General features: G+C 32.2%; 1 protein-coding gene and 1 long non-coding RNA gene across 2 annotated transcripts in view; one reads left to right on the top strand and one right to left on the bottom strand.

Annotated features, from left to right (window-relative positions):
- Positions 1-4,043: 4,043 nt before the first annotated feature.
- On the bottom strand, positions 4,044-17,688 carry LOC145271262 (uncharacterized). The gene is made up of 2 exons (XM_080126822.1): positions 17,439-17,688; positions 4,044-7,364 (listed from the first exon to the last, which is right to left on the bottom strand). Exon 2 carries the CDS (start codon positions 6,047-6,049, stop codon positions 5,144-5,146), a length of 906 nt encoding a protein of 301 aa, XP_079982948.1. The 5' UTR covers positions 6,050-7,364; positions 17,439-17,688; the 3' UTR covers positions 4,044-5,143.
- LOC145271264 (uncharacterized) overlaps positions 17,175-24,049 on the top strand; it is a 39,058-nt gene continuing 32,183 nt past the window's right edge. The window contains exon 1 of the long non-coding RNA XR_013865788.1: positions 17,175-17,309. This is a non-coding gene — a long non-coding RNA (uncharacterized LOC145271264). The remainder of the gene's footprint in view (positions 17,310-24,049) is intronic.

The raw sequence follows: 24,049 nt of genomic DNA, 5'->3' as shown, positions 1-24,049 counted from the left end.
TAGCCTAACTTTTTTTCTAATCTACATCAATGATCTTCCAAACCATATCCTTAGATAATTCATAGACATTTATGCTGACAAGATTACCAGTACATCAGAAGGCAAATACATTCAAAAGGCCCAGTGGATTGAAGATATTATTATTAGGCTCAACGAAACCAAGCCTCAGTCATAACTCCTAGTATGATAACAAAAAACCGGCACAATTATCCAACCACCATACACTTGAAATCGACAATGTCCAAAACTTTTGGCTCAAACAATTAACTGCCCTCCATCGCCACTACAGTGATTGCTTCAGCAGGATGCTAAGAGATGAAGAAGTAACACCACTCTGGCTGACAGAGGGGGACACCAGCCTCATACCCAAGACCAAGGAGACACAACGCCCAAATAAATACAGGCCAATATGCTGTCTAACAACTACCTACGAGCTTTTCACTGGTTTGATAGCCGACGGTAACAAAGACTACCTATTGATCAACAAGACCATCTTAGAAGACCGTAGGAAGAGGAAACAAGATCCACCCACCCACTGACGGCTCACCTCCAGATGTGGAAAACTTCAATATCCACAATCACAATGGAGGAAAGTCACAATGGAGGAAAGTCACAATGGAGGAAAGACCATAATCCCTGAAGTAAAAATCAAGAGGGGAATATTTCAAGTTGACATTTTATCCCCCTTACTATTCTTTATGGCAATAGACCCACTCAGCAAGCTCCTGAATGTATGCCAGCTCTGGCACGGATCTGCACCAGCTTCTGCAGGTAGTACACACATTCTCCAATGACATCAGAATGAAGTTTGGCCTGTATAAATGTGCCAAGAGTACACTAAGAGCTAGGAAAAAGACCCACACAGAAAATATGCAGCTTAATGAAGACATTGACATCAGGGATCTCGAAAAGCATGGAATACCTTGGAATTGAAGAAAATGATAACATACAACATGCCAAGATGGGGAAGATGATAGGAAAAGAGTATGTACGCAGTGTGTGAGGAATATCTGCAAAACCCAGCTTACAAATAAAATAAAATTATTGCCGTCAACCAGCTTGCTATGCCAGTAATAACATATAGTAGTTGTATCATTGTCTGGCCACAAAAATACATCAACCGGCTAGATGTAAAGACACGGAAGCTACTAACGCTTCATAAAATAATATATAGAAATCAGTGTCTACCAAGACTGTATTTGCCCAAGGGAGAAGGAGGACGGGGGCTCTCAGAGATCAACCACCAACATAGGGCAACAATAGTGAGCACAGGCCAGTATTAAGAGACAAGATCCAGCAGAACAACATCAGTCACCCAGCTGGCCAAGCATTTTGGTCAGGGCTGTCTCTTAGATGATGATGAAGAACCAAACAAGCCTGTCACAGAAATAGCAAGAAAGCAGAAATCTACCGAGACCTTCCAAAAGAGGCACATTAAAGAGTGGGACGAACGTCAGCGTGTAAAGTATTTGGGGGGATCTCCCATGAATACATAGACAAAGGAGATTCTTTGGACTGTCTGAAGAGGAGAGCCCACCATCAGGAAAGGGTTATAATGGCAGCTCAAGACCAGGGATTGATGAGCAATGTATTCAAGAAGATGGTAGGTAATGACAACCGGTTCTGCCATACAGAAGTGGAAAGTGGGAGTCATCTGATGTCAAGTTGCAAGGGTCTTTTGGGGGACGGCTACTATACATGTATGTAAGTACCTCCACTGGACCATCTATAAAAAATTAAACATCCAGTGTAGCAGCAAGTCCTGGAAACATTAATCTGACACAACAGTTGCAAATGATTATATACCATACATTACGACCATGTAATTCCTACAGTCGCCTACTTTGAAAATGCCGCTGTCAAACCTGACATAGTTATATGGAATAAGTCAGAAAGAGTTGCAACCTTCATTCAAGTGAGTGTTCCTTATGATGGAGGTCTGAACAGAGCTGAAAGTGAGAAACAGACCAAATATCAAGGTCTTATGCATGATATGACACAACACTGGAATCTTAGGGAGATATGAATCATACCAGTTATTATAGGTGCTACACGGCTTATGAATAAGAAACCGAAATAAATATTCCTGGTAAACCAAGTGCAAAAGAGATCCAGACAATTGCACTTAAGGGAGGTGCGAGGATACTAAAAAGAGCTCTCGGTTGGTCTAAATGGAAAGTAGGACAATGTTGGCAGCTGATTTAGCTGTTCCATAGGGCAACAATAGTGAGTACAGGCCAGTATCAAGAGACAAGAGCCAGCAGAACAACATCAGTCACCCAGCTGGCCAAGCATTTTGGTCAGGGCTGTCTCTCAGATGAGGATGAAGCACCAAACAAACCACAGAAATAGAAAAAAAGCGTCGGCAGAAATCTGTACAGAACAACCTGTCATTAGGATACTTTTCTCTAGAAGTAAACCCTGACAAAATATTCAAAATCACATAGTATTCGCTGCCCAAATAACTTCTTCTCGCTATATGGTTAACCCACTTTAGCTTTTATGAAGATTGTTGCATCTTCAACAAGAGATGCCACCCCAAGTGATAACACAAAGCTGGATACTCCACCAGACTAGGTAAATTCTTGTCCTGGAATCCAGTAAGACCAAGAGACAAAACAAAAGATATATTACAAGAAATGAAAATGGGGAGAGGAAAATTATGTTCTCAATTTATTTACTAACTCAGTTCTTGAGAGATATAGAGTTCAAGTGTTAATCCCAGGTAGTTGGCCCCTTCATTTCTTAGAAATTCGACTGAAGTAATTTTTTAAAAAGTGAAAAGCCTTATTCATGTCAAGTGTGTGATACAGCATTTTCTTCCAGAATTGCTTTAAAAACACATGTTCACACACTACTGGACCATCTGCAAAAAAGTAAACATCCAGTGTAGCATCAACCTGAAAGAACAGTTGCAGATGACTTATATACCATACAGCTGGTTTGACTGCTCCCCAGCATTACAATCTGCAAAGAAAATGAAAAAAAGAAAATCTGAAAAAGATTGACTATCCAATGTAGTAGCAAGAAATTTCATAGTTGGAAATAATCGTACACATACATAAGAAATTCCTACCTAGAAAACGTGGCTATTAAGCCTGATGTAGAGATGTGAGACAAGAGGAAGAAAGTGGCAACCCTAGTTGAAGTAAGCTCCGCTAATAAAGCTGAGAGAGTGAAAAAATAACAAAATACCAAGGACTTATGTACGACATGAAAAGAAACTGGAATCTTAAGACGCTATCAATCACACCAGTTATTATAGGAGCAATAAAGAATTTCAAAAACTATCTGGCGAATATACCCGGTGAACCAAGTGCAAGAGAAATACAAACAATAGCACTTCTAAGGACGATTAGAATCTTTAAAAAACCTCTTGGTTAGAGTAACTAAACTAATAATCCTAGAAAACGTGGCTATAGAGATATGAGACAAGAGGAAGAAAGTAGTTGAAGTAAGCGTCCCCAATAATGCTGGCCTTAAAAATGCTGACAGTGAAAAAATAACAAAATACCAAGGACTTTTGTACGACATGAAAAGAAGGTGGAATTTTCAGAAGGTATAAATCATACCAGTTATAAAGAATTTCAAAAACTATCTGGCGAATATAGCCGGTGAACCAAGTGCAAGAGAAATATAAACAATAGCACTTAAAAAGAACGATTAGAATCTTTAAAAAATCTCTTGATTAAAGTAACTAAACTAACTGGAGAATGTTTGCATCCGATAGAATTCTCCATCAGGAAATTTAGAAGTAAATGTGAACATGTCAGAAGTCTAATTTTCTGAGGAACAATGTCTTCTCTATGGAGCAAATATCCCAGCTCAAGAAAGATGTTCATGAAATGGCTAAAAACAATATTTGCCCAATCAACAATCCCCTACCTATACCCAAGGTTTTTCAAAATTGAAAATTCTCACCCGACAAAACTCCCTGGGAGAATGTCAATGAGCCCAAGTCTGAGATGCCTACCGACAGCAAAACAGAAACGTCCTCAATGCGTCACTTTATTAAACAATGCAACAAAGAGAAAAGTTCATCAGATGTTTTGACATTAAGTCGTTTTATTTAGACTACACTGATTCATTTTTCTGTTAGTAGAAAAAAGAGAAAAGTTCATATATTTGTTTGTAAGGAAAGAAACTGTTGGAATGTTTAGTTTCTTGTAAAAGTACAGAGCCAGAAACAAAATCGGCAGTTCGTCTTTAAAGAGAAGTTACGATGGGGTGGGAAAGGGAAATCTGTGGAAGGAGTAAGCTTGGTGTATGTTGTCCTGACCAGAAAAAGGAAAAGTCTGGAAAGCAATTTTGTAATCTGACTGAGCAAGCAATGATGAACATTAAATGCTTGAACTGATCTGTGCCGTATTTAATAATTGAGCATATCTTCAAAATCGTAAAATCATTTATTGATGAAAAGATATGACTTATAACACAGGCTGCAATGTTTATTTTATCTTCATGTTGGGATTGATTGTAAAACGGACAAACATGGTCACATATTACTGCCGCGTCCCCTTATTTCACAAACGAGTGATTCCAGCGTAATGTTACAATTTGGTCAATACATTTATATGTAACTTCAAGAACTAGAGATATATTCTGGAACTCACCCTGGGACATTCGTCGAGTCCAAAAAACTGGAAACCTGATAAACGAAATAATTAAACAAAAGAGAAAACGTATTTATAAATTACTTGATAAGTTTGTAGTACAAATATATGAAGTCAGAAGTAAATTGGCTGCAAAGACATAATATCTTATAATTTGTTTAACCAGTAAATGATAGTTACAGTAATTAAATAACTATATCTCGGGAGTATGCATACAAGAAAAGGTAAATTTTATTATGAATCTAAACAAAATCGTCAGTCAAACATATTGCAACAAAGTAGTCTTCTGTACTTAATACACGTTTATCTACCATATGCATACGAATGTGATTAATTAAAATTAACTTTTGTATAAATGTGATTTGTCTCCATAATCTGTTTGCATATGTTGCAACATATTTGCCTTCTGTGAAAAAAAGAACTACATTCTTTACAAAATTATGGTTTTTCTCTTTGTTTCATTTTTCTTATCATTTTGTTTAAGCCAGGGATGGGGCATCCTACCAGATGCCAAACATACACCTGCTATTTTAGACACTCCAACCGATAGATCTTTTTAAGATTCTAACCGTCCCTTTAAGTGCAATTGTTTGAATCTCCTTTGCACTTGGTTTATCTAGTATATTTGTAAGATAGTTTATCAAATTCTTTTTCATAAGTCCGGTTGCTCCTATAATTACTGGAATGATAGAGATCTTCTTAAGGTTCCTGTTTCTTTTCATGTCATACATAAGACCCTGGTATTTGGTAATCTTTTCCCTCTCAGCTCTGTTTAACCCAGCATCATTCGGGACACTAACTTCCACCAAGGTTGCTTCCTTCTCCTTCTTGTCCCATATTACAATGTCGGGTTTCATAGCTCCGTTTTCGAGGGACATGGCTGTAGGGATTGCATAGTCATAGTGGATGGTATATGACTTGTTTCCGACTGTTCTTTCGGGTATATGTTCCCATGACTTCTTGCTGCATTCGATATTTAACTTATTGCAGATCGTCCAGTGGAGATATTTGCATACTTCATTGTGTCGTATTGTGTGTTTGCATATGTCGCAACAAATGTGACTTCCGTGCAAAAGAAGAACCACATACTTCACAAGAATGTGGTTTGTCTCCTGTATGTGTTTGCACATGTTGCAACAGATGTGACTTCTGTGCAAAAGAAAAACCACATAATTCACAAGAATATGGTTTCTTTCCTGTGTGCGTTCGCATATGTCGCAACAAATGTAACTTCCGTGCAAAAGTTGAACCACATACTTCACAAAAATGTGGTTTCTCTCCTGTATGTGTTTGCATATGTTGCAACAAATGTGACTTCTGAGCAAAAGAAAAACAACATAATTCACAAGAATATGGTTTCTCTCCTGTATGTGTGCGCATATGTCGCAACAAATGTAACTTCCGTGCAAAAGTTGAACCACATACTTCACAAGCATGTGGTTTATCTCCTGTATGTGTAAACATATGTTGCAATAAACTTGACTTCTGTGTAAAAGAAAACCCACATACTTCACAAGAATGTGGTTTGTATCCTGTATGTGTTCGCATATGTAGCAATAAACTTGATTTACATGTAAAAGAAGAACCACATACTTCACAAGAATGTGGTTTGTCTCCTGTATGTGTAAACTTGTGTCGCAAAAAACTTGACTTCTGTGTAAAAGAAGACCCACATACTTCACAAGAATGTGGTTTGTCTCCTGTATGTGTTAACATATGTCGTGACAAACTTGACTTCCATGGGAAAGAAGAACCACATACTTCACAAGAATATGGTTTCTCTCCTGTATGTGTTCGCATATGTCGCAACAAACTTGACTTCCATGTAAAGGAAGAACCACATACTTCACAAGAGTGTGGTTTGTCTCCTGTATGTGTACACATATGTTGCAACAAACTTGACTTCTGTGTAAAAGAAGAACCACATACTTCACAAGAATGTGGTTTGTCTCCTGTATGTATTAACATATGTCGCTTCAAAGTTGACGTTTCTGTAAAAGTAGAACCACATACTTCACAAGAATGTGGTTTATCTCCTGTATGTGTAAACATGTCTGAACAAATTTGACTTATATGTAAAAAAAGAACCACATGCTTCACAAGAATGCTGTTTGTCTCCTGGATGTGTTAACATATGTTGCAACAAATTTGACTAACATGTAAAAGACGAACCACATACTTTGCAAGAATATGGTTTTTCTCCTTTATGTCTAAACATATTGCAACAAAGTAGCCTTCCGTGTAAATGATGAAATACTTCACAAGGTATGCGGTTTGTCTTCTGTATGTTTTAGCAAATGTGACTTCTGTGCAAAAACAAACTTTTAATCAATCATATTTTTTCACCTTTGTTAGTAAAATATATTTCCATTTTTTCAACTCTAATTTGTACTGATTTTTGTTTTAGTGGATGTTTATTCTGTTAAGATACGGAATAAAATTTTTATTTTTCTTACACATTATATATGTTGGATTTCTTTTTTATTTTTTAATTATCCATGCATTTTTCACATTGATGGCAATGCTATATGTAAAAGAATTCATACACGTAACAAGAACAACGTTTTGAACTAATTTGCATCAAATTTGATGTCACGTGTTTCACAAGTCTATAATTTCTTTGCTTTCTGATATTTTCACAAAATTTATAAAGTGGACATTTCCAAATATGTTTGGAGTTTCTCATATTATCAAAGGAAAATGAACATCCTTTCTAATCAAATAATTCATTTCTGTTGATTGCTGCAAACTCTGAAAATATAAAACATATAAAATAGATTTCATGCGATATTATTAAATTTTTTCACATATTCTTATGAAAAGTTAAACAATTAGTTATTATTCAAAAACCAAAATTGTACTTCTTCATGTAATATTTCTTTGTAAACGAAATGAATTTACAATTCTGAAGTTTGGAGATGAGTTGTGAATGCTTGTGTTATTTTGATTAATCAAACTATTATTCTTATCTTATGTGTTTGGTCGCTGCACTCTGTCGCCTTCTTCAGGTGTTGAAAGCATGATACCTTTTCTCTAAGGAAACGCTTTGGCTCTGCATTACAAGAATTCGAACCGTGTGGGTCTGTAAATCATAAAGAATGTTCAAACATTGTTGCTTCTTTTTCTTTAAAGAAAAGGGATTGGCTCTACATTACAAATTTCAGTACTGTGGTTTGAAGGGGTCGGTAAATCATAAAGAAAGTTCAATCTTCCTGGTTGTGGTATTTTGATTAAGCAGACTAATCTCATCTTTGTGTTATTAACAACTTTTTCTTGTAATATTTGTTTGTAAACAAAATAGAATTAGTATTTCTCCATGTAATATTTGTTTGTAAACAAAATATAATTAGTATTTCTTCATGTAATATTTGTTTGTAAACAAAATATAATTAGTATTTCTTCATGTAATATTTGTATGTAAACAAAATATAATTAGTATTTCTTCATGTAATCTTTGTATGTAAACAAAATATTATTAGTATTTCTTCATGTAATATTTGTATGTAAACAAAATATAATTAGTATTTCTTTATGTAATATTTGTATGTAAACAAAATATAATTAGTATTTCTTTATGTAATATTTGTTTGTAAACAAAATATAATTAGTATTTCTCCATGTAATATTTGTTTGTAAACAAAATATAATTAGTATTTCTTCATGTAATATTTGTATGTAAACAAAATATAATTAGTATTTCTCCATGTAATATTTGTTTGTAAACAAAATATAATTAGTATTTCTTCATGTAATATTTGTATGTAAACAAAATATAATTAGTATTTCTCCATGTAATATTTGTTTGTAAACAAAATATAATTAGTATTTCTTAATGTAATATTTGTTTGTAAACAAAATATAATTAGTATTTCTTCATGAAATATTTGTTTGTAAACAAAATATAATTAGTATTTCTCCATGTAATATTTGTTTGTAAACAAAATAGAATTAGTATTTCTTCATGTAGTATTTGTTTGTAAACAAAATATAATTAGTAATTTTTCATGTAATATTTGTTTGTAAACAAAATATAATTAGTATTTCTTCATGTAATATTTGTTTGTAAACGAAATAGAATTAGTATTTCTTCATGTAATATTTGTTTATAAACAAAACAAAATTAGTATTTCATATATTTTTTTGTAAACAAAATATAATTAGTATTTCTTTATGTAATATTTGTTTATAAACAAAATATAATTAGTATTTCTTGATGTAATATTTGTTTGTAAACAAAATATAATTAGTAATTTTAATGTAATACTTGTTTGTAAACAAAATATAATTAGCATTTCTTCATGTAATATTTGTTTGTAAACAAAATATAATTAGTATTTCTTCATGTAATATTTGTTTGTAAACAGAATATGATTAGTATTTCTTCATGTAATATTTGTTTGTAAACAAAATATAATTAGTATTTCTTCATGTAATATTTGTTTGTAAACAGAATATGATTAGTATTTCTTCATGTAATATTTGTTTGTAAACAAAATATAATTAGTATTTCTTCATGTAATATTTGTTTGTAAACAAAATAGAATTAGTATTTCTTCATGTAATATTTGTTTGTAAACAAAATATAATTAGTATTTCTTCATGTAATATTTGTTTGTAAACAAAATATAATTAGTATTTCTCCATGTAATATTTGTTTGTAAACAAAATATAATTAGTATTTCTTCATGTAATATTTGTTTGTAAACAAAATATAATTAGTATTTCTTCATGTAATATTTGTTTGTAAACAAAATATAATTAGTATTTCTTCATGTAATATTTGTTTGTAAACAAAATATAATTAGTATTTCTTCATGTAATATTTGTTTGTAAACAAAATATAATTAGTATTTCTTCATGTAATATTTGTTTGTAAACAAAATATAATTAGTATTTCTTCATGTAATATTTGTTTGTAAACAAAATATAATTAGTATTTCTTCATGTAATATTTGTTTGTAAACAGAATATGATTAGTATTTCTTCATGTAATATATTGTTTGTAAACAAAATATAATTAGTATTTCTCCATGTAATATTTGTTTGTAAAATTCTGAATATTTGAGATGAGATGTGAATGCTTGTGTTATTTTGATTAATCCAACTATTTTTCTCATATTGGGTGTTTTTAGCACGTTTCAGTCGCTGCATCAGGTGTTGAAAACATGCTTCTTTTTATCCACTAAAGAAAAACAGTTGGCTCTGCATTACAAATTTTAGAACTGTCGTTTGAAGGGGGTCGGTAAATCAAGTAAAAGAAAGTTCAATCTTCCTGAATCTTAAGAGATATCTTTTCACAGAAAACTACTTCTGACTGGTTCATATAGTAAATCTATGACAATTAAAAAGAGTGTCAATAGTTATAGTAATAGCTTTGGTATTAATCCCTGTTTTAGTCACGTAAATTCATATGATGTAAAAGTTGTGTTCGTGCTCAACAAAATGTTCACTTGTTCACTTAACAACAAAACTTCATAATATTTGCTAAAGAAAAAGATAATTTTTTATTATATTTGCTAAAGTAAAATATTTTAATTATATTTGCTAAAATAAATTTTTAAATAAAATTTGCTAAAGTAAATATTTTAATTATATTTACTAAAGTAAAATTTTTAAATTATATTTGCTAACGAAAAAATTTCAGTTATATTTGCTAAAATAAAAAATTTAATTATATTTGCTAAAGTAAAAATTTTAATTATTTTTGCTAAAGTAACATATATTTATAATATTTGCTAAAGTAAAATTTTTTATTATATTTGCTAAATAAAAAAATTTCAGATATATTTGCTAAAGTAAAAAATTTTAATTATATTTGCTAAAGAAAATGTTTTAATTATATTTGCTAAAGAAAATTTTTTTTATTATATTGCCTAACCTAAAATATTTTGCTAAACAACTAAAAATGTTAATTATATTTTCTCAAGTAAAATTTTTAAATTATATTTGCTAAAGTAAAAGATTAATTATATTTGATAAAGTAAAAAAATTTAATTATATTTGCTAAAGTAAAAGATTAATTATATATGCTAAAGTAAAAATTTTAATTATTTTTGCTTAAGTAACAAATATTTATAATATTTGCTAAAGTAAAAATTTTAATTATTTTTGCTTAAGTAACAAATATTTATAATATTTGCTAAAGTAAAATTTTTAATTATATTTGCTAAAATAAAAGAATAATTATATTTGCTAAAATAAAAGAATAATTATATTTGCTAAAATAAAAAAATAATTATATTTGCTAAAATAAAAGAATAATTATATTTGCTAAATTAAAAAATTTCAATTATATTTGCTAAAGAAAAAAAATAAACTGAAAAAGAATTTTATATCACTACGTATTTAAATCACAAAAAGATTTGTAAAATAATAAAAAGCAGTATTCGTGCAGATATTGATCCAGACGGTACTCAGCATTCACTCAGCTTTCCCCGAACGATGACATCAACAGCCGGATAATGCCACACAAGCGACTAAACAAAAAGCTGGTGATTTTCAACTTGACAACCCCAGCTTAGTATAAACATCCCCAACCTCCCCATGTTAAGAACGGCTTTTGAGGTTGGGAGTATTTATTCCGAAAGTTGTTCTTAACATGGGGAGGTTGGAGGTGTTTATTGTGAAAACTGTTCTTATAATGGGGAAGTTGGGGTTGTTTATACTAGGCTAAGGTTGTCAAGTTAAAAATTACAATGCTGCATTGTAATTGGCTCAGCTTTTTGTTTAGTCGCTGGTGTAGGTCATAAAAAACACCTTTCAAAAACAATTTTGTTTCAAAATAATTTGAGACAAAAAAGTACGTCCAAGGATGGAATACTGTTGCCATATCTGGGCAGGAGCTGCTAAAAACAGCCTATCCTGCCTTGACAGAGTAAATAGACTTTGTGGCTTAGTGGGGGATGCCCTTTTCTCTACCCTGCAACCTCTCTCCAACAGAAGAGACGTTGCGAGCCTATCCTTGTTTTATCATTATTTCCATGGCAGGTGCTCGTCTGAACTCCAATCTCTGGTCCCCCCTTGCCAATCTTTCACGAAAAACACCCGACTAGCTGAATCCACTGTGAAAAATTCCCCCAACTCTATATCTGTGCCTAAATCAAAACGCTGATTCCATGAACAAAGCTTCTTTCTTAGAACTGCACGCCTGTGGAACTCTGTTCCGTCTGCCTGCTTCCCATCGGACTACAACTTGGATGTCTTCAAGTCCAACATTAATAAATTCTTAATGAACCGCCCCCTTAAGTAAACACTTCATCAAATCTCCACACTAACGTAATGTACTTGCAATAACCCTTATCCCTGAGTGGCTTCCAGGCCTTGATAAGTGGTGATCACTGTGTAAAAAAAACAAAAAAAAACACCTTTTCTTCACTCAGTAAATAAAAATGTAAAATTACGGTAGTTTTTTTTTTGCTTTTTTTTGTTAATTTTTTTTTTTCTTTTATTTTGTTAGTGTTACTACATTTAAAGTTTTACTTTTTTCTTTTACGTAGCATTGTTATGTTTTCTGTTGACAATGTTCGGCATTATCCAACTTTTAACGTCATGTTCCGGGGAAAAGCCCTGCAAATGCTGAGTTAAGGCTTGATCAATATTTGCATGAGTACAAAAAACACCGACTTCCATTGCTTTATAAAATGCACAACCGGCGAAATTAATTGCCATAAATTATAGCAAAACAATAATAATAACTAGCGGGACCTGTGGAAATTCCACAGGGGACTTAGTCATATGTAATATATTGATGTTGGCATTCTGTAGATGTTCAGCATAACCGGAAGCGTTCTGATATGATTGTAGCTTTTTTATTAAAACTGCAAAAGTATTTATCTAAGTTAGCAGGGACGCCTGGCATCGCCTGGTAATAATTTCAATTTAAATATGATATTTTAATTCTTGCATACTTCGTATCTATTATAGAATATAAGTGATATCGATTTTTATATATTATAAAGTTGTGATTTCAAAAATAAAAAAATATATCCATATGACTTGGGTGCATCAGCTTGAATCAAAACCATATATATATATGGTAATCTCCAAAAATACCGTTAGGGCTGACAACATGGCCGCCAGAAGAGTCACGTAATCCGGTTGATCCAAAACATGAATCGCCGTATTACGAAACCGGAAAATGCAAATTTAAAGCAAACTTTGACAAACAAGCATAATAATTAAGTACAAAAACAGTTTTTCAATATCATAATAAATAATTTATTTAGAACGGTCATTTAATTTTTTGTTGAGAAACAATCACATTTTGTTTGTTTTTTAAAACAGTGTTTATAAAAAATATTTTATTCAGAGTTTTTCATAAAAATGGTATTTAAAACAAGGTGTTCATTTTTTTTAAGATATAATGTTATAAAAATATGATGTAAAAAACAGTTTATATTTAAACGAACGTGCGTAGACATTTTGTAAACATTGTTTTTAAAAAATAAAAAATAATACTTCTATTATGTTTTAAACGACTGTAATAGTTTATTTTGGAAGTATATTTCATAAAGAAAATTGACAACCCACTTTAAAAACAGAAATTACGAGTTTTATATATTTTATTCGCAGTTTTTTGTTGGGGGTGTCAAAAATTCCGCCTAAAATTCTGATACACCTAGTCGACCACTTGTTTGTTCTGAATAAAATACTTTTTATAAACACTGTTTTAACTAAAAACAACCCAAGATTGTTTCTCAAAGTTTGCCTATTTTTATAACAACATTATATCAACAAAAAATTAAATACAAACAAATTGTGATTGTTTGTCAAAGTTTGCCTTCAAGGCTGCGTTTTCCATTTGCACGATTCATGTTTTGGATCAACCGGATCACGTGACTCTTCTGGCGGCCATGTTGTAAGCCCTAACGGTATTTTTGGAGATTACCATATATATATATATATATAGTATTTTCTGAAAAAATAAATTACTGGAGTGCCATCAGCTTTACTCGAAACCGAAACTGAACTTATTTATTACAAGAAATGAAAGTCTATAACAATTAAACAACAGTCACACGGATGTAAGCGTAACACAGCAATTAACACACATGATAATAATAATAATAATAATAATAATAATAATAATAATAATAATCTATATATTAATAATAATAATAATCTATATAATAATAATAATAATAATCTATATATTAATAATAATAATAATCTATATAATAATAATAATATTAATAATAATAATATTAATAATAATAATAATCTATATAATAATAATAATAATCTATATAATAATAATAATATTAATAATAATAATAATAACAATAATAATAGTGATAATAATAATAATAATAATAATAATGTCAATAATATTAATCATAATAATAACAATAATAATAATAATCTATATATTAAGATGATAGCGTGTGCGTTATTTTGTGCGACAGGCTTTCCGGCAAATTTCATTGGCTGAGATTTAAGAACAAACACGTTATCGTACGACATGAAAAGAAACTGGAATCTTAAGAAGTTATCAATCATACCAGTCATTATAGGAGCAACTGGGCTAATGAAAAGAATTTCAAAAACTATCTGGCAAATATACCCGGTGAACCAAGTGTAAAAGAAATACAAACTTAAAGGGATGGTTAGAATCTTAAAAAAGATCTCTCGGTTGTAAGTAAACTAATGGGAGAATGTTTAGCATCCGGTAGAATGCCCCATCCCCAGGAAAAACAAAGTGATAAGAATTAAACCAAATATAGATTATACTAAATGTGAGTTAATGGATTTGGTGAGTGTTCAAAGCACTTGTACCCCTAACGTAAATACCGCTAACAAACCCAACAAGCAGCTAAATCCCACCCCTTCACCCTAGATATAAGAGAGCCTTCTACTCCAGTAGTTTCTTCCCGACAATGGTTAAACTTTGGAATTCCCTTCCGGTTCCCTGCTTCCCCAACTGTACTGACATGCAGAAGTTCAAGTTTAACGTGAACCGACATCTTGCTGCCCAACTCCCTACATAGTACCCCTGTAGCTTATGTCCCTGATAGTAGCCCCCTATATCAAGGTGGCAGTGTGCCTTGTTTAGAGTGAAAATGTAATAAAAAATAAAAAACAACTAATTTGATAAACAAAAGATACTGTAAAAATATTGTTGTTTGTTTTTTTAATTGTTAAAATTCAAATTCACATTTAATATTTAAAAAAGTGCCATCCTATTACTTTTTTACATTCTATGCTCATACATTCTATTTTATAAGGGACACCTCCACTTATTAATAATAATGATATTATTTAGAAAGCTATTCTTAACATGAGAAATGGGGTCCTCGTTAACTAATCTGTACTTTCACCTAACAATCGATTTTAAATTTTTTTACTCATACATTCTATCTTTTGTTCTTTTTTAAATAAAAAGGACATTTACACTCATTAATAATAATAATAATAATAATTAGAAAGCTATTCTTAATACGAGAAAATGGGTCCTTGTTAATTCAGTCGTACTTTCATCTGACAATTTAATGAATTAAATGTGCATTTTAGACAAAAAACGAAAAAGTGGTAAATAAATCAAATATATAACAAATGATTGTTATCAACGGCAATGTAAGTAACTCTTCTACCTATTTGGATAAGCTTGCTTTGTGCTTTAACTTTTTCGGAAGCGTTAAATAAACTTAAAAAATATTCATACCGAGTCTTATGTTTAAATTAGAAAAATTGGATGATATAAAACAGCCATAATAGAAGTCCCGATAATCATTTAAAAATCAATAATTAAACAAAATACTGATAGGAAACCACGCCAAAGAAGGACACCTCCACTTATTAATAATAATGATATTATTTAGAAAGCTATTCTTAACATGAGAAATGGGGTTCTTGTTAACTAATCTGTACTTTCACCTAACAATTTAAAAATTGAATGGGCATTTTAGACAAAAAACGAAAAAGTGGTAAAAAATCAAATATATAACAAAGGATTGTTACCAAAGGCAACATCAGTAACTCTTCTACCTACTTGGATAACCTTGCTTTGTGCTTTAACTTTTTTGGAAGCATTAAAGAAACTTAAAAAAGATTCATACCGAGTCTTATGTTAAAATTAGAAAAATTGGATGATATAAAACAGCCATAATAGAAGTCCCGATAATCATTTAAAAATCAATAATTAAACAAAATTCTGGTAGGAAACCACCAAAAAAATGTCACAATGACACTTTTCACGGTATCTTTTGTTTATTACATAGTTAAGTAGAAGTGCAGAATAGTTAACAACATATACGATATAATACTTATCACAAAAAAAACGTAAGAAAGCAAAAACTGATATGAGCTCCAATCTCTTCCTTTCCAACAAAAAAAATAAAAATAAAAAAAATACAGGTATTATTGTCTGCTAACTGGTCATGAAGTGGGTGTTCATTTTACGTTAAATTTATATAGGATAGTGATCACCTACCTTAAAAACTTAAATATTTATTATTTTATTCGTTTTGCGTATATTTTAAACTTGTTAAAATGTAGTTGCCAAAATAAAGTCAATTTTTTTAAGGATTAAACTTGGCTGGGTTAGATTGTAAAGTTTTACAACTATATTTTTTTTATATGAAGTTTTTTTTCAAGTTGGTGATGGCCAATGAATGTGTTTATTTTATGTAAATTTGTAAAAGAAAGTGATCCCATGCTAAAATTTTTAATATTGGAGAAAACATTAAAAACACAAAGGAATTTTCCACAGAAATAATATATATTGTGAAAAAATTCATTTCCAGCAAAGAATCAAATGACCGCTCAGATCAAGAAGGGAGCAATGCACTTACCTTAGATTGCGAAAGAATTGCCCCCTTCCGCGACGTAACCGTCTTGTAGTATCTTTGCCAGACGAAAGTGGAAAAGATTTACTTTCAATCGCCGGCAACTGAATCAGTTTGTGGTGAAGAAAAAAAAGAGAGACAAGACAAGGGAATCTCCCCTCTTATATAATGGAAGGATCAGATGATTAACTATCACGTGATCCGGAGCACAAAATAAAACTTTAAAAGGGTGAATAACAACAACAGTTCTTCTTGGTTAGTATTCAAGGTAAGTGCACGCCGATCCTTCTCTTCTCTAGCAATCATTAATCCTTTTTTTCACAATTTGGATAAATATTAAATGTCAGATTAAATAATATAATTTTAGGAGATTTTTGGTCGATAGATCGTTTTTGTTTCTTTTTAATTATGTCGTTTTAAGTTTTTAAGCAAAAACATTCACCAAGTGGAAAGTTATATATATTTTTCGGAAAGTTGGGTAAAATTGCATTTTTCGAAACAGACATTACTTTTTAAATAAAAATTGTGAGAATTTTGAATTGGTTGACTTGCCAAGGGTAGGTCGGTGGGGAAGAAAGGAGTGCTGGTAGCTGTGACCAACACGGCCGGTGGTCCGTTAATCAAAGAACCTGAGTGCCTATTCCTTACAAGTTAAATAGACATTTCAGTCACGCGTGAATCTCGTTGACTGAGAGTTGGAGTAGATAAAAAGGGGTGGCCGCTCTCGCTCTACTGTTGTTGTTGCTGCTGTCTTTTAGACAAATTACACTTCGACCATCGTTACCCATGTGTTACTTTTACAAGGAAAGACTGCTTGTAAGCAACGTCGACATTTCGTTGCAAGACTTAAACCGTCTTTTCTTCCCCTCCCCCCTACTCGTCGGTATGCTAATTCCGACAAAATACAATAACGGTGAGTTTTCGCAATTTTTTCGTATTCTTTATTGAATTGCAATAAAAATAAATTGTTTTAATGTTTAAAATTATTTTAAAAGTTATTGTATTTTTAAATTGTTAAAAAGTAAAAGAAAAAAAAACTTACCTTTCATTCCAGGAATTCAATACGAAAAAAAAAAAAATCGCGATGAAATCGTTTTTTCTTTTGTGTGCAAAAACTTTGTTTTGTTTTTTTAGGTTTTCTTTAGTAAATTGCTACAACTTTTGTTTTGTGTGTTCAATTCATTAAGAAATAAAATATATGAAAATATAAAAGAATCAAAATTAAAAGATGAAAAACACGATTTAAACGTGAAATTATTTAAAGAGAAAATCAACCGCTAAAGAACAAAGGATTTAGGTCATCATAAAACGGTGTAATCATTATTTCGTCCCTCGTGTAAAAATGTCCGTTTATTAGTTAAGTGTGTCGAATTGTTTTTCTATCAAGTTGAGATTATTTTTCCAATACTTAAGGTTTGTTGAAATTCAGTTGGAAAAAATTATTAGAATTTATTAAAACATTCCAAATTTTAAGATTTATTTTGTAAAATTCATTTTTAAAAATACAATTTTTACTAAAGGTTCATTTCGATTTGTTTTGTAAATTTAATTTTTTTTATACAATTTATTTAAAATATGAAGATATGTATTTTGTAAAATTCATTTTTATATACAATTTATTACAAAATAAAAAAATAATAAAGATACGAAAACCAGGTTTGTTTTGTAAGGTTTAACATGTCATTATTTTTTGAATTAGTCGAATTACTATTAACATCCAAGGTGAGAACAGTAGTCCGAAGTATATTGTCTAAAATTAAAAAAAAAAATAACTTCCGTATATATTATTTAAAATAACTAAAAACTGTTTATTATTTTTAAAAAGTTCAGTTTATAATATTTACGTTTGAAAGAAAGCTCCGCTTATTTAACAAGTTCAGGGGTTAATACCATGCAAAAGAAATCAAACAAAAAACTGTTTAGCCAATAATCACACAAAAAAATTCCCCCTTTTTCTCAGGTGGGCACTCGGTGCTGATTTTAAGTTAAATTTACATGGAAAAGTGATTACCCGCTTTTCGAAAAAATAATTTCTTCATGAAAACTATTTTTTTTTTTTTTTTTTTTTTTGCGACGGAAACGGTTTACAGATTTGTTTTGAGATCTACAAAAGAACTTGGCCTTCGGGACAAGATCAAAGTGTAGTATCTGTTCTTCAGATGCTGTACTTCTATTTCTTGTTCTCTTTCGGTGGAGGAGAAATCCTTCACGACTGAGACAATTTTTATTTTTGTACCTTTTCTCCACGTTAAAAAACGACCCTGGTGTCTAACTCTGTCCCGTGGGGAGGCATAGTAAATAGGTACAAAAGAAATATTTTATTATGTACGGACGTGAGACGGGCCTTAAAGTAAAATAATACCGTAATTTTTCACTCAATCTTCAATCTTGCCACAGGAACTTCAGTAGGCACCGCCAAAACTGGGGGGGGGGGGGCAGGTCAGTACTTTTTGACGGACCGTCTTTTTAAAAATCTACCAAAAATCAGGTAATTATCCGATCAATACGAAATTTTCAGCGATTATTAAAAGAAGAATGAACTTTATAACGGTGTACTTATTTTTCATAAACGATATTTATATATATATATATATATATATATATATATTTTTTTTTTTTTTTTGCTTATAAAACCCCCCTTGTTTTGAAGTGGGAACAAATATGCTTAAAATAATCATCTGAAACTGAACAAAACATATTGTGTTGTTGTAAGGGACAGAATTATAGATTTTAAAAAAAAAAAAATTCTGCATACCTTATTTTGACGTCTGAATATCAGAACTTCGATTGTGTTTAATTATCCCGCTTTTGAGTTTTGAAGTGTGAAATTCGGTGAATATGTTAAGTAAAATAATTAATTTAAGTTAAGCAAAACAAAAAAAAAATTTTTTTTAATATTTATACGAAAAAAGCCATTTTAAAATCTTTGATAAATAAATTAACAATTTTTTTTAGCGAGCCGAATAATGCATGACCATTATTAAATAGGGCATGTTTTGAAGAATCGATAAAAAAAAAAATTCGATAAATATTGTGCCCTTTGTGTTAAAAATAGCATAATTTTTTTTATCCCGTTTGAAAACGTTTGCCGCCTTTCGACTACGGTGGACCAAACGCGCTGAAATAATTTTTTTTTATTCTGCTTTAAATTGCCCCCCCCCCATTTTGGGGAGCCTGGCCCCACACACATATACATTAAAAACCAAACTCATACAAATGGTCACCCATCTGGTACTGGCCAGCCTCAGCTTAATAATACATTGAAATTTTCGTCACTGAAAAATAAGTTTTTTTGGCCTGTTTGGTCTTCCATAGTTTGTTTCTTATCAAACGCAAACGTAAACAGTGTCGATCTGGACTCTAGATTGATGCGAAATAACTGGTTACATATATGAATAAGTGGAATTATTTGAAATCCAGGTACTTATATTATAATATTTTTGCATATTCTCTTAGAAAATCATCCTAAATCTTAGTTAGACAATAAATAAATAAATTAATTATTTCAAAACCCTTCTTTTTTGTTTTTAATATTTATGTACGTTTTTTGTGCAAGACAAAAAATGTCAATTGTTAACTTTTTGGGAAAATTTAACATCTAAAATTTAATTAAAAATAGTAGAAAAAGTTTTACATTATTCTGTTTTCTATATGATAAAATTCAGGGTTTTATCTTTATGGAAAAAAAAGTTACTCAGAAATAATGGATTTTAATAAATGTAATTTAGTTTTGAAAAACAACAATAACTTGATTTTGCGGCCATTTTTGGCGGTGCCTAAACTTCAGTCTGGGAAGCGAAACAATTTTACATTAGTAAACGATTTTCAAATGACACCGGCTATGGTCGCCCATTGTTCTGTTACACCCGTCTAATAAGACGTGTGAAATAGTTTCGCTATTTTTTAATATGAGGATTATTTGGATTATTCGGAGGTAATTAGCGTCGCTAAGAATTTTTCAATTTTAGGAAGGGCAGATAACTCTGTCCTAAATAAGTTCAACTTCAAGTTATTTGAAACCAAGTAATATATAATTTTATTGATTTCCCTTTTATTTTCGTTCAAAATATAAGTTAAACTTTATTTTAAAAATGCTAAACGTTTTAGTAATCATTATTATTATTATTGACAAATTATTTAAAAGGAAATATCGTTCAGAAATTATTCATAAACAATTTTAGGTAACTTATGCAACTTGTTTTTCCTTCCCATATTGGTGACCTATTTGTGTTCAAAAATGTTTTATATCTAATATTTAAAAAAAAAAGTTTTAAGCATTGAATACAAACTTTTTATTTCTATAAAAAAAATCAACCAAAAAAATTTTAATAAGATTGTAATAAATTCAAACAAAAAGTTGAATACAAACATAAATTTCTAAAAAAAAAAAAAAAAAGTTTAAACAGGACAGTGAGGTAATATTTGTAATAAAGTATGAAGCCGAGGCCTGATTGAGGAAGGGCCGGGGCGTGTGCTTATTTTCTAAGGACAGAAACCGGAACTTCCGGTAGCCCCGCAGGTATAAGTGCGCTCGCAGCATAAACGCGTTATAAAAATGAATAAAAATGATTTAAATGACAAAATTAGATTTGAACCAAAAAAATGTGATAAATCTTCGCAGAATCGTAAATTAATAAAACTCACTGAATATTAAATAAGGAATTTACAAAATGGGTTGTAGAAAATGTGTAAGGAAAGTCCTTTAAAATTACTGCGCCCTCTGTAGATGTATAAGGAAAATACTCTAAATGCTTATTTTCTAAGGACAGAAACCGGAACTTCCGGTAGTCCCGCAGGTATAAGTGCGCTCGCAGCATAAACGAATAAATAAGGAATTTACAAAAGGGGTAAGTCACACACAAAAAGTAAACAATAACCACATTTTATTAGATTATGAAATTTTTATTTGAATATATATATATATATATATATATATATATATATATATATACTTGTCATGATCAGCTGTTGCTTCCTCCATTGTTTTACCTTTCCCGATCACCAGAAAATCATCTGCTTTGTTGATCACACCCTCTAAACCCCATACATTGTTAAAGAGGGCCTTTTGAAATATCTCTGGAGCTGGAGTAATCCCAAATGGTAAAACCTTCCACCGAAACCGACCAAATGGCGTGGTAAATGTAGTCAAACGACTGCTGACTTCATCCAATTTCAAATGCCAAAATCCATCTCGTAAATCCAGGGTGGAAAATACTTTGCTGTCAGCCAGTTCTGGCAGCAAATCATCCAATGTAAGTAGTTGGAAATGTTCCCTTTTCAAAGCTTTATTCAGTGGTCTTGGGTCTATGCAAATCCTTAGATTTCCATTTTTCTTCATCACCAGTGCCAATGCACTTACCCATGGAGTTGGCTCACTTACTGGTTCAATAACTTTCTTTTTAACCAGTTTCTCCAATTCAACTTTTAATTTGTCTTTCAGTGTGACTGGCACTCTTCATGCTGCAGCTACATTTGGTGTTACTGCTGTATCCACCTCCAAATGTACCTCTCCAGGTAACTGCCCCAATTCCTCCTTAAATACATCTCTGAACATTTTTTTTTTTTTACACAGTGATCACCACTTATCAAGGCCCGGAAGCCACTCAGGGATAAGGGTTATTGTAAGTACATTACGTTTATGTGGAGATTTGATAAAGTGTTTAATTAAGGGGGCGGTTCATTAGGAATTTGTTAACGTTGGACTTGAAGACATCCAAGTTGTAGTCCGGAGGGAAGCAGGCAGACGGAACAGTTCCACAGGCGTGCAGTTCTAAGAAAGAAGCTTTGTTCATGGAATCCGCGTTTTGATTTAGGCACAGATATAGAGTGGGGGAAATTTTTCACAGTGGATTCAGCTAGACGGGTGTTTTTCGTGAAAGATTGGCGAGGGGGGACCAGAGATTGGAGTTCAGGCGAGCACCTGCCATGAAAATAACGATAAAACAAGGATAGGCTCGCAATGTCTCTTCTGTGGGAGAGAGGTTGCAGGGTAGAGAAAAGGGCATCCCCCACTAAGCCACAAAGTCTATTTTGTACTCTGTCAAGGCATGATAGGCTGTTTTTGGCCGCTCCTGCCCAGACATGGCAACAGTATTCCATCCTTGGACGTACTTGGCTTTTATATAGATATAGAATTGCATCAGTAGTGAGATATCTTCTGGAGCGGTAGAAGGATCCCACCATCTTTCCAGCGACCTTGGCAACAGACTTGATGTACATTTTCCATTTCAGATCAGGAGTAAAGGTCAAACCCAGAAGCTTGTCAAAACACGGGGCCTCACCCAGACGAGAGCTATCCATCACAATTGATGCCAGCTGGGGATCAGAGCGTTTATGATGTAAGGATAGGAGTTTGGTTTTGGATGCATTAAAGGTAACCAGCCACATCTTCCCCCACTGAACCACGCGCTCGAGATCAGAGGAGAGAGAATCAGAGAGAACTTTGTCATTTACAGCCTTTGATGTGTTGCTGTAGATGGTCGTGTCATCAGCATAGATGTCAACGAATGATTTTAGTATGTGTTTAGGGAGGTCATTGATGTAGATCAGGAAGAGAGTTGGGCCCAGGATTGACCCCTGACGGACTCCAGCATTTATATTGCAGGCCTCCGATTTTTGTCCATCTACCACTACTCTTATGAGCCTATCGGAGAGAAATGATTTAATGATTGAGAAAACATTTCCAGTTATACCGTAGCTGGAAATCTTGTGAAGTAGACCCTTATGCCATACCTTGTCTAAGGCCTTTGATATGTCAAGAGCAATTGCCCTAGAAAGGAAGCCTTTGTCAAGAGATTCACTAATCCTGTGGGATATAACCGTCAGCACATCTGCGGTAGATCTTGCAGAGCGGAAACCATATTGTGTGTCACTAAGAAGGTTATTCCTGCTGAGGTGGTTGACTATTTCTCTATTTAATATGGATTCCAGCAACTTACTCATAACACACAGGAGACTTATTGATCTGTACTGAGAGGGAGATGACTTATCACCTGAATTCTTAAATACAGAGCAAACTCTTGAGGTCTTCCAGGGAGTCGGAAAGCACTTCTCCTTAAGGCAGCGCTTAAATAGTTTCGTAAGTATTGGAGCAAGTTCTGGGTGAAGCTTTTTTAACACTATAATTGGGATGCCATCAGGGCCAGTTGCTTTACTGGAATCTAGGTTCTTTATTAGCTTGGCGACCTCATGCACGGATATTTGTATTTACCTAGCTTGTTCTGTGTTATAGGAGGAAATATGGGGAGTTGGTGGCCTTCGTCGCATAGGGTAGAATTAGCTGCAAAGTTCGTTGCAAATAGTTTGGCCTTGTCTGACGCTGACGAGATGACCTCTGGTCCATTGATAATGGTTGGGATAGAATGCACACTTCTGTTCAGGATCCTATTTGTTATTTGCCAAAACTCGTTGGATCCAAGCCGCTGATCAGCTACCTTGGATTTAACAGACTTTAACAGAGTTACAGTGGTTGCTGGCAGACCTGAAAGCAGCTTTAGTCTCAGTGCATCTATTACGTTGGTAGCTATGGAAAAAGTGATTTCTGTGACCTTGTTTATAATGCTGTCAGAGTTCTGGCTGTTGGATTCACCCACTTGGGAAATTTTGGCTATCATTTTGAACTGGTCCTGGTTGATTGTCATGAGTGCCATTTTC

Source organism: Euprymna scolopes, chromosome 46 (assembly GCF_053919585.1).
Source record: "Euprymna scolopes isolate OS-2025 chromosome 46, ASM5391958v1, whole genome shotgun sequence".
Lineage (NCBI taxonomy): Eukaryota > Metazoa > Mollusca > Cephalopoda > Sepiida > Sepiolidae > Euprymna > Euprymna scolopes.
The sequence above is the reverse complement of the archived record's forward strand: the minus strand, read 5'-3'. Positions and strand labels throughout refer to the sequence as shown.

Excerpts from the sequence above, each read along its gene's own strand:
- LOC145271262 (XM_080126822.1), bottom strand. The coding sequence starts at position 6,049 with ATGCTTGTGAAGTATGTGGTTCAACTTTTGCACGGAAGTTACATTTGT.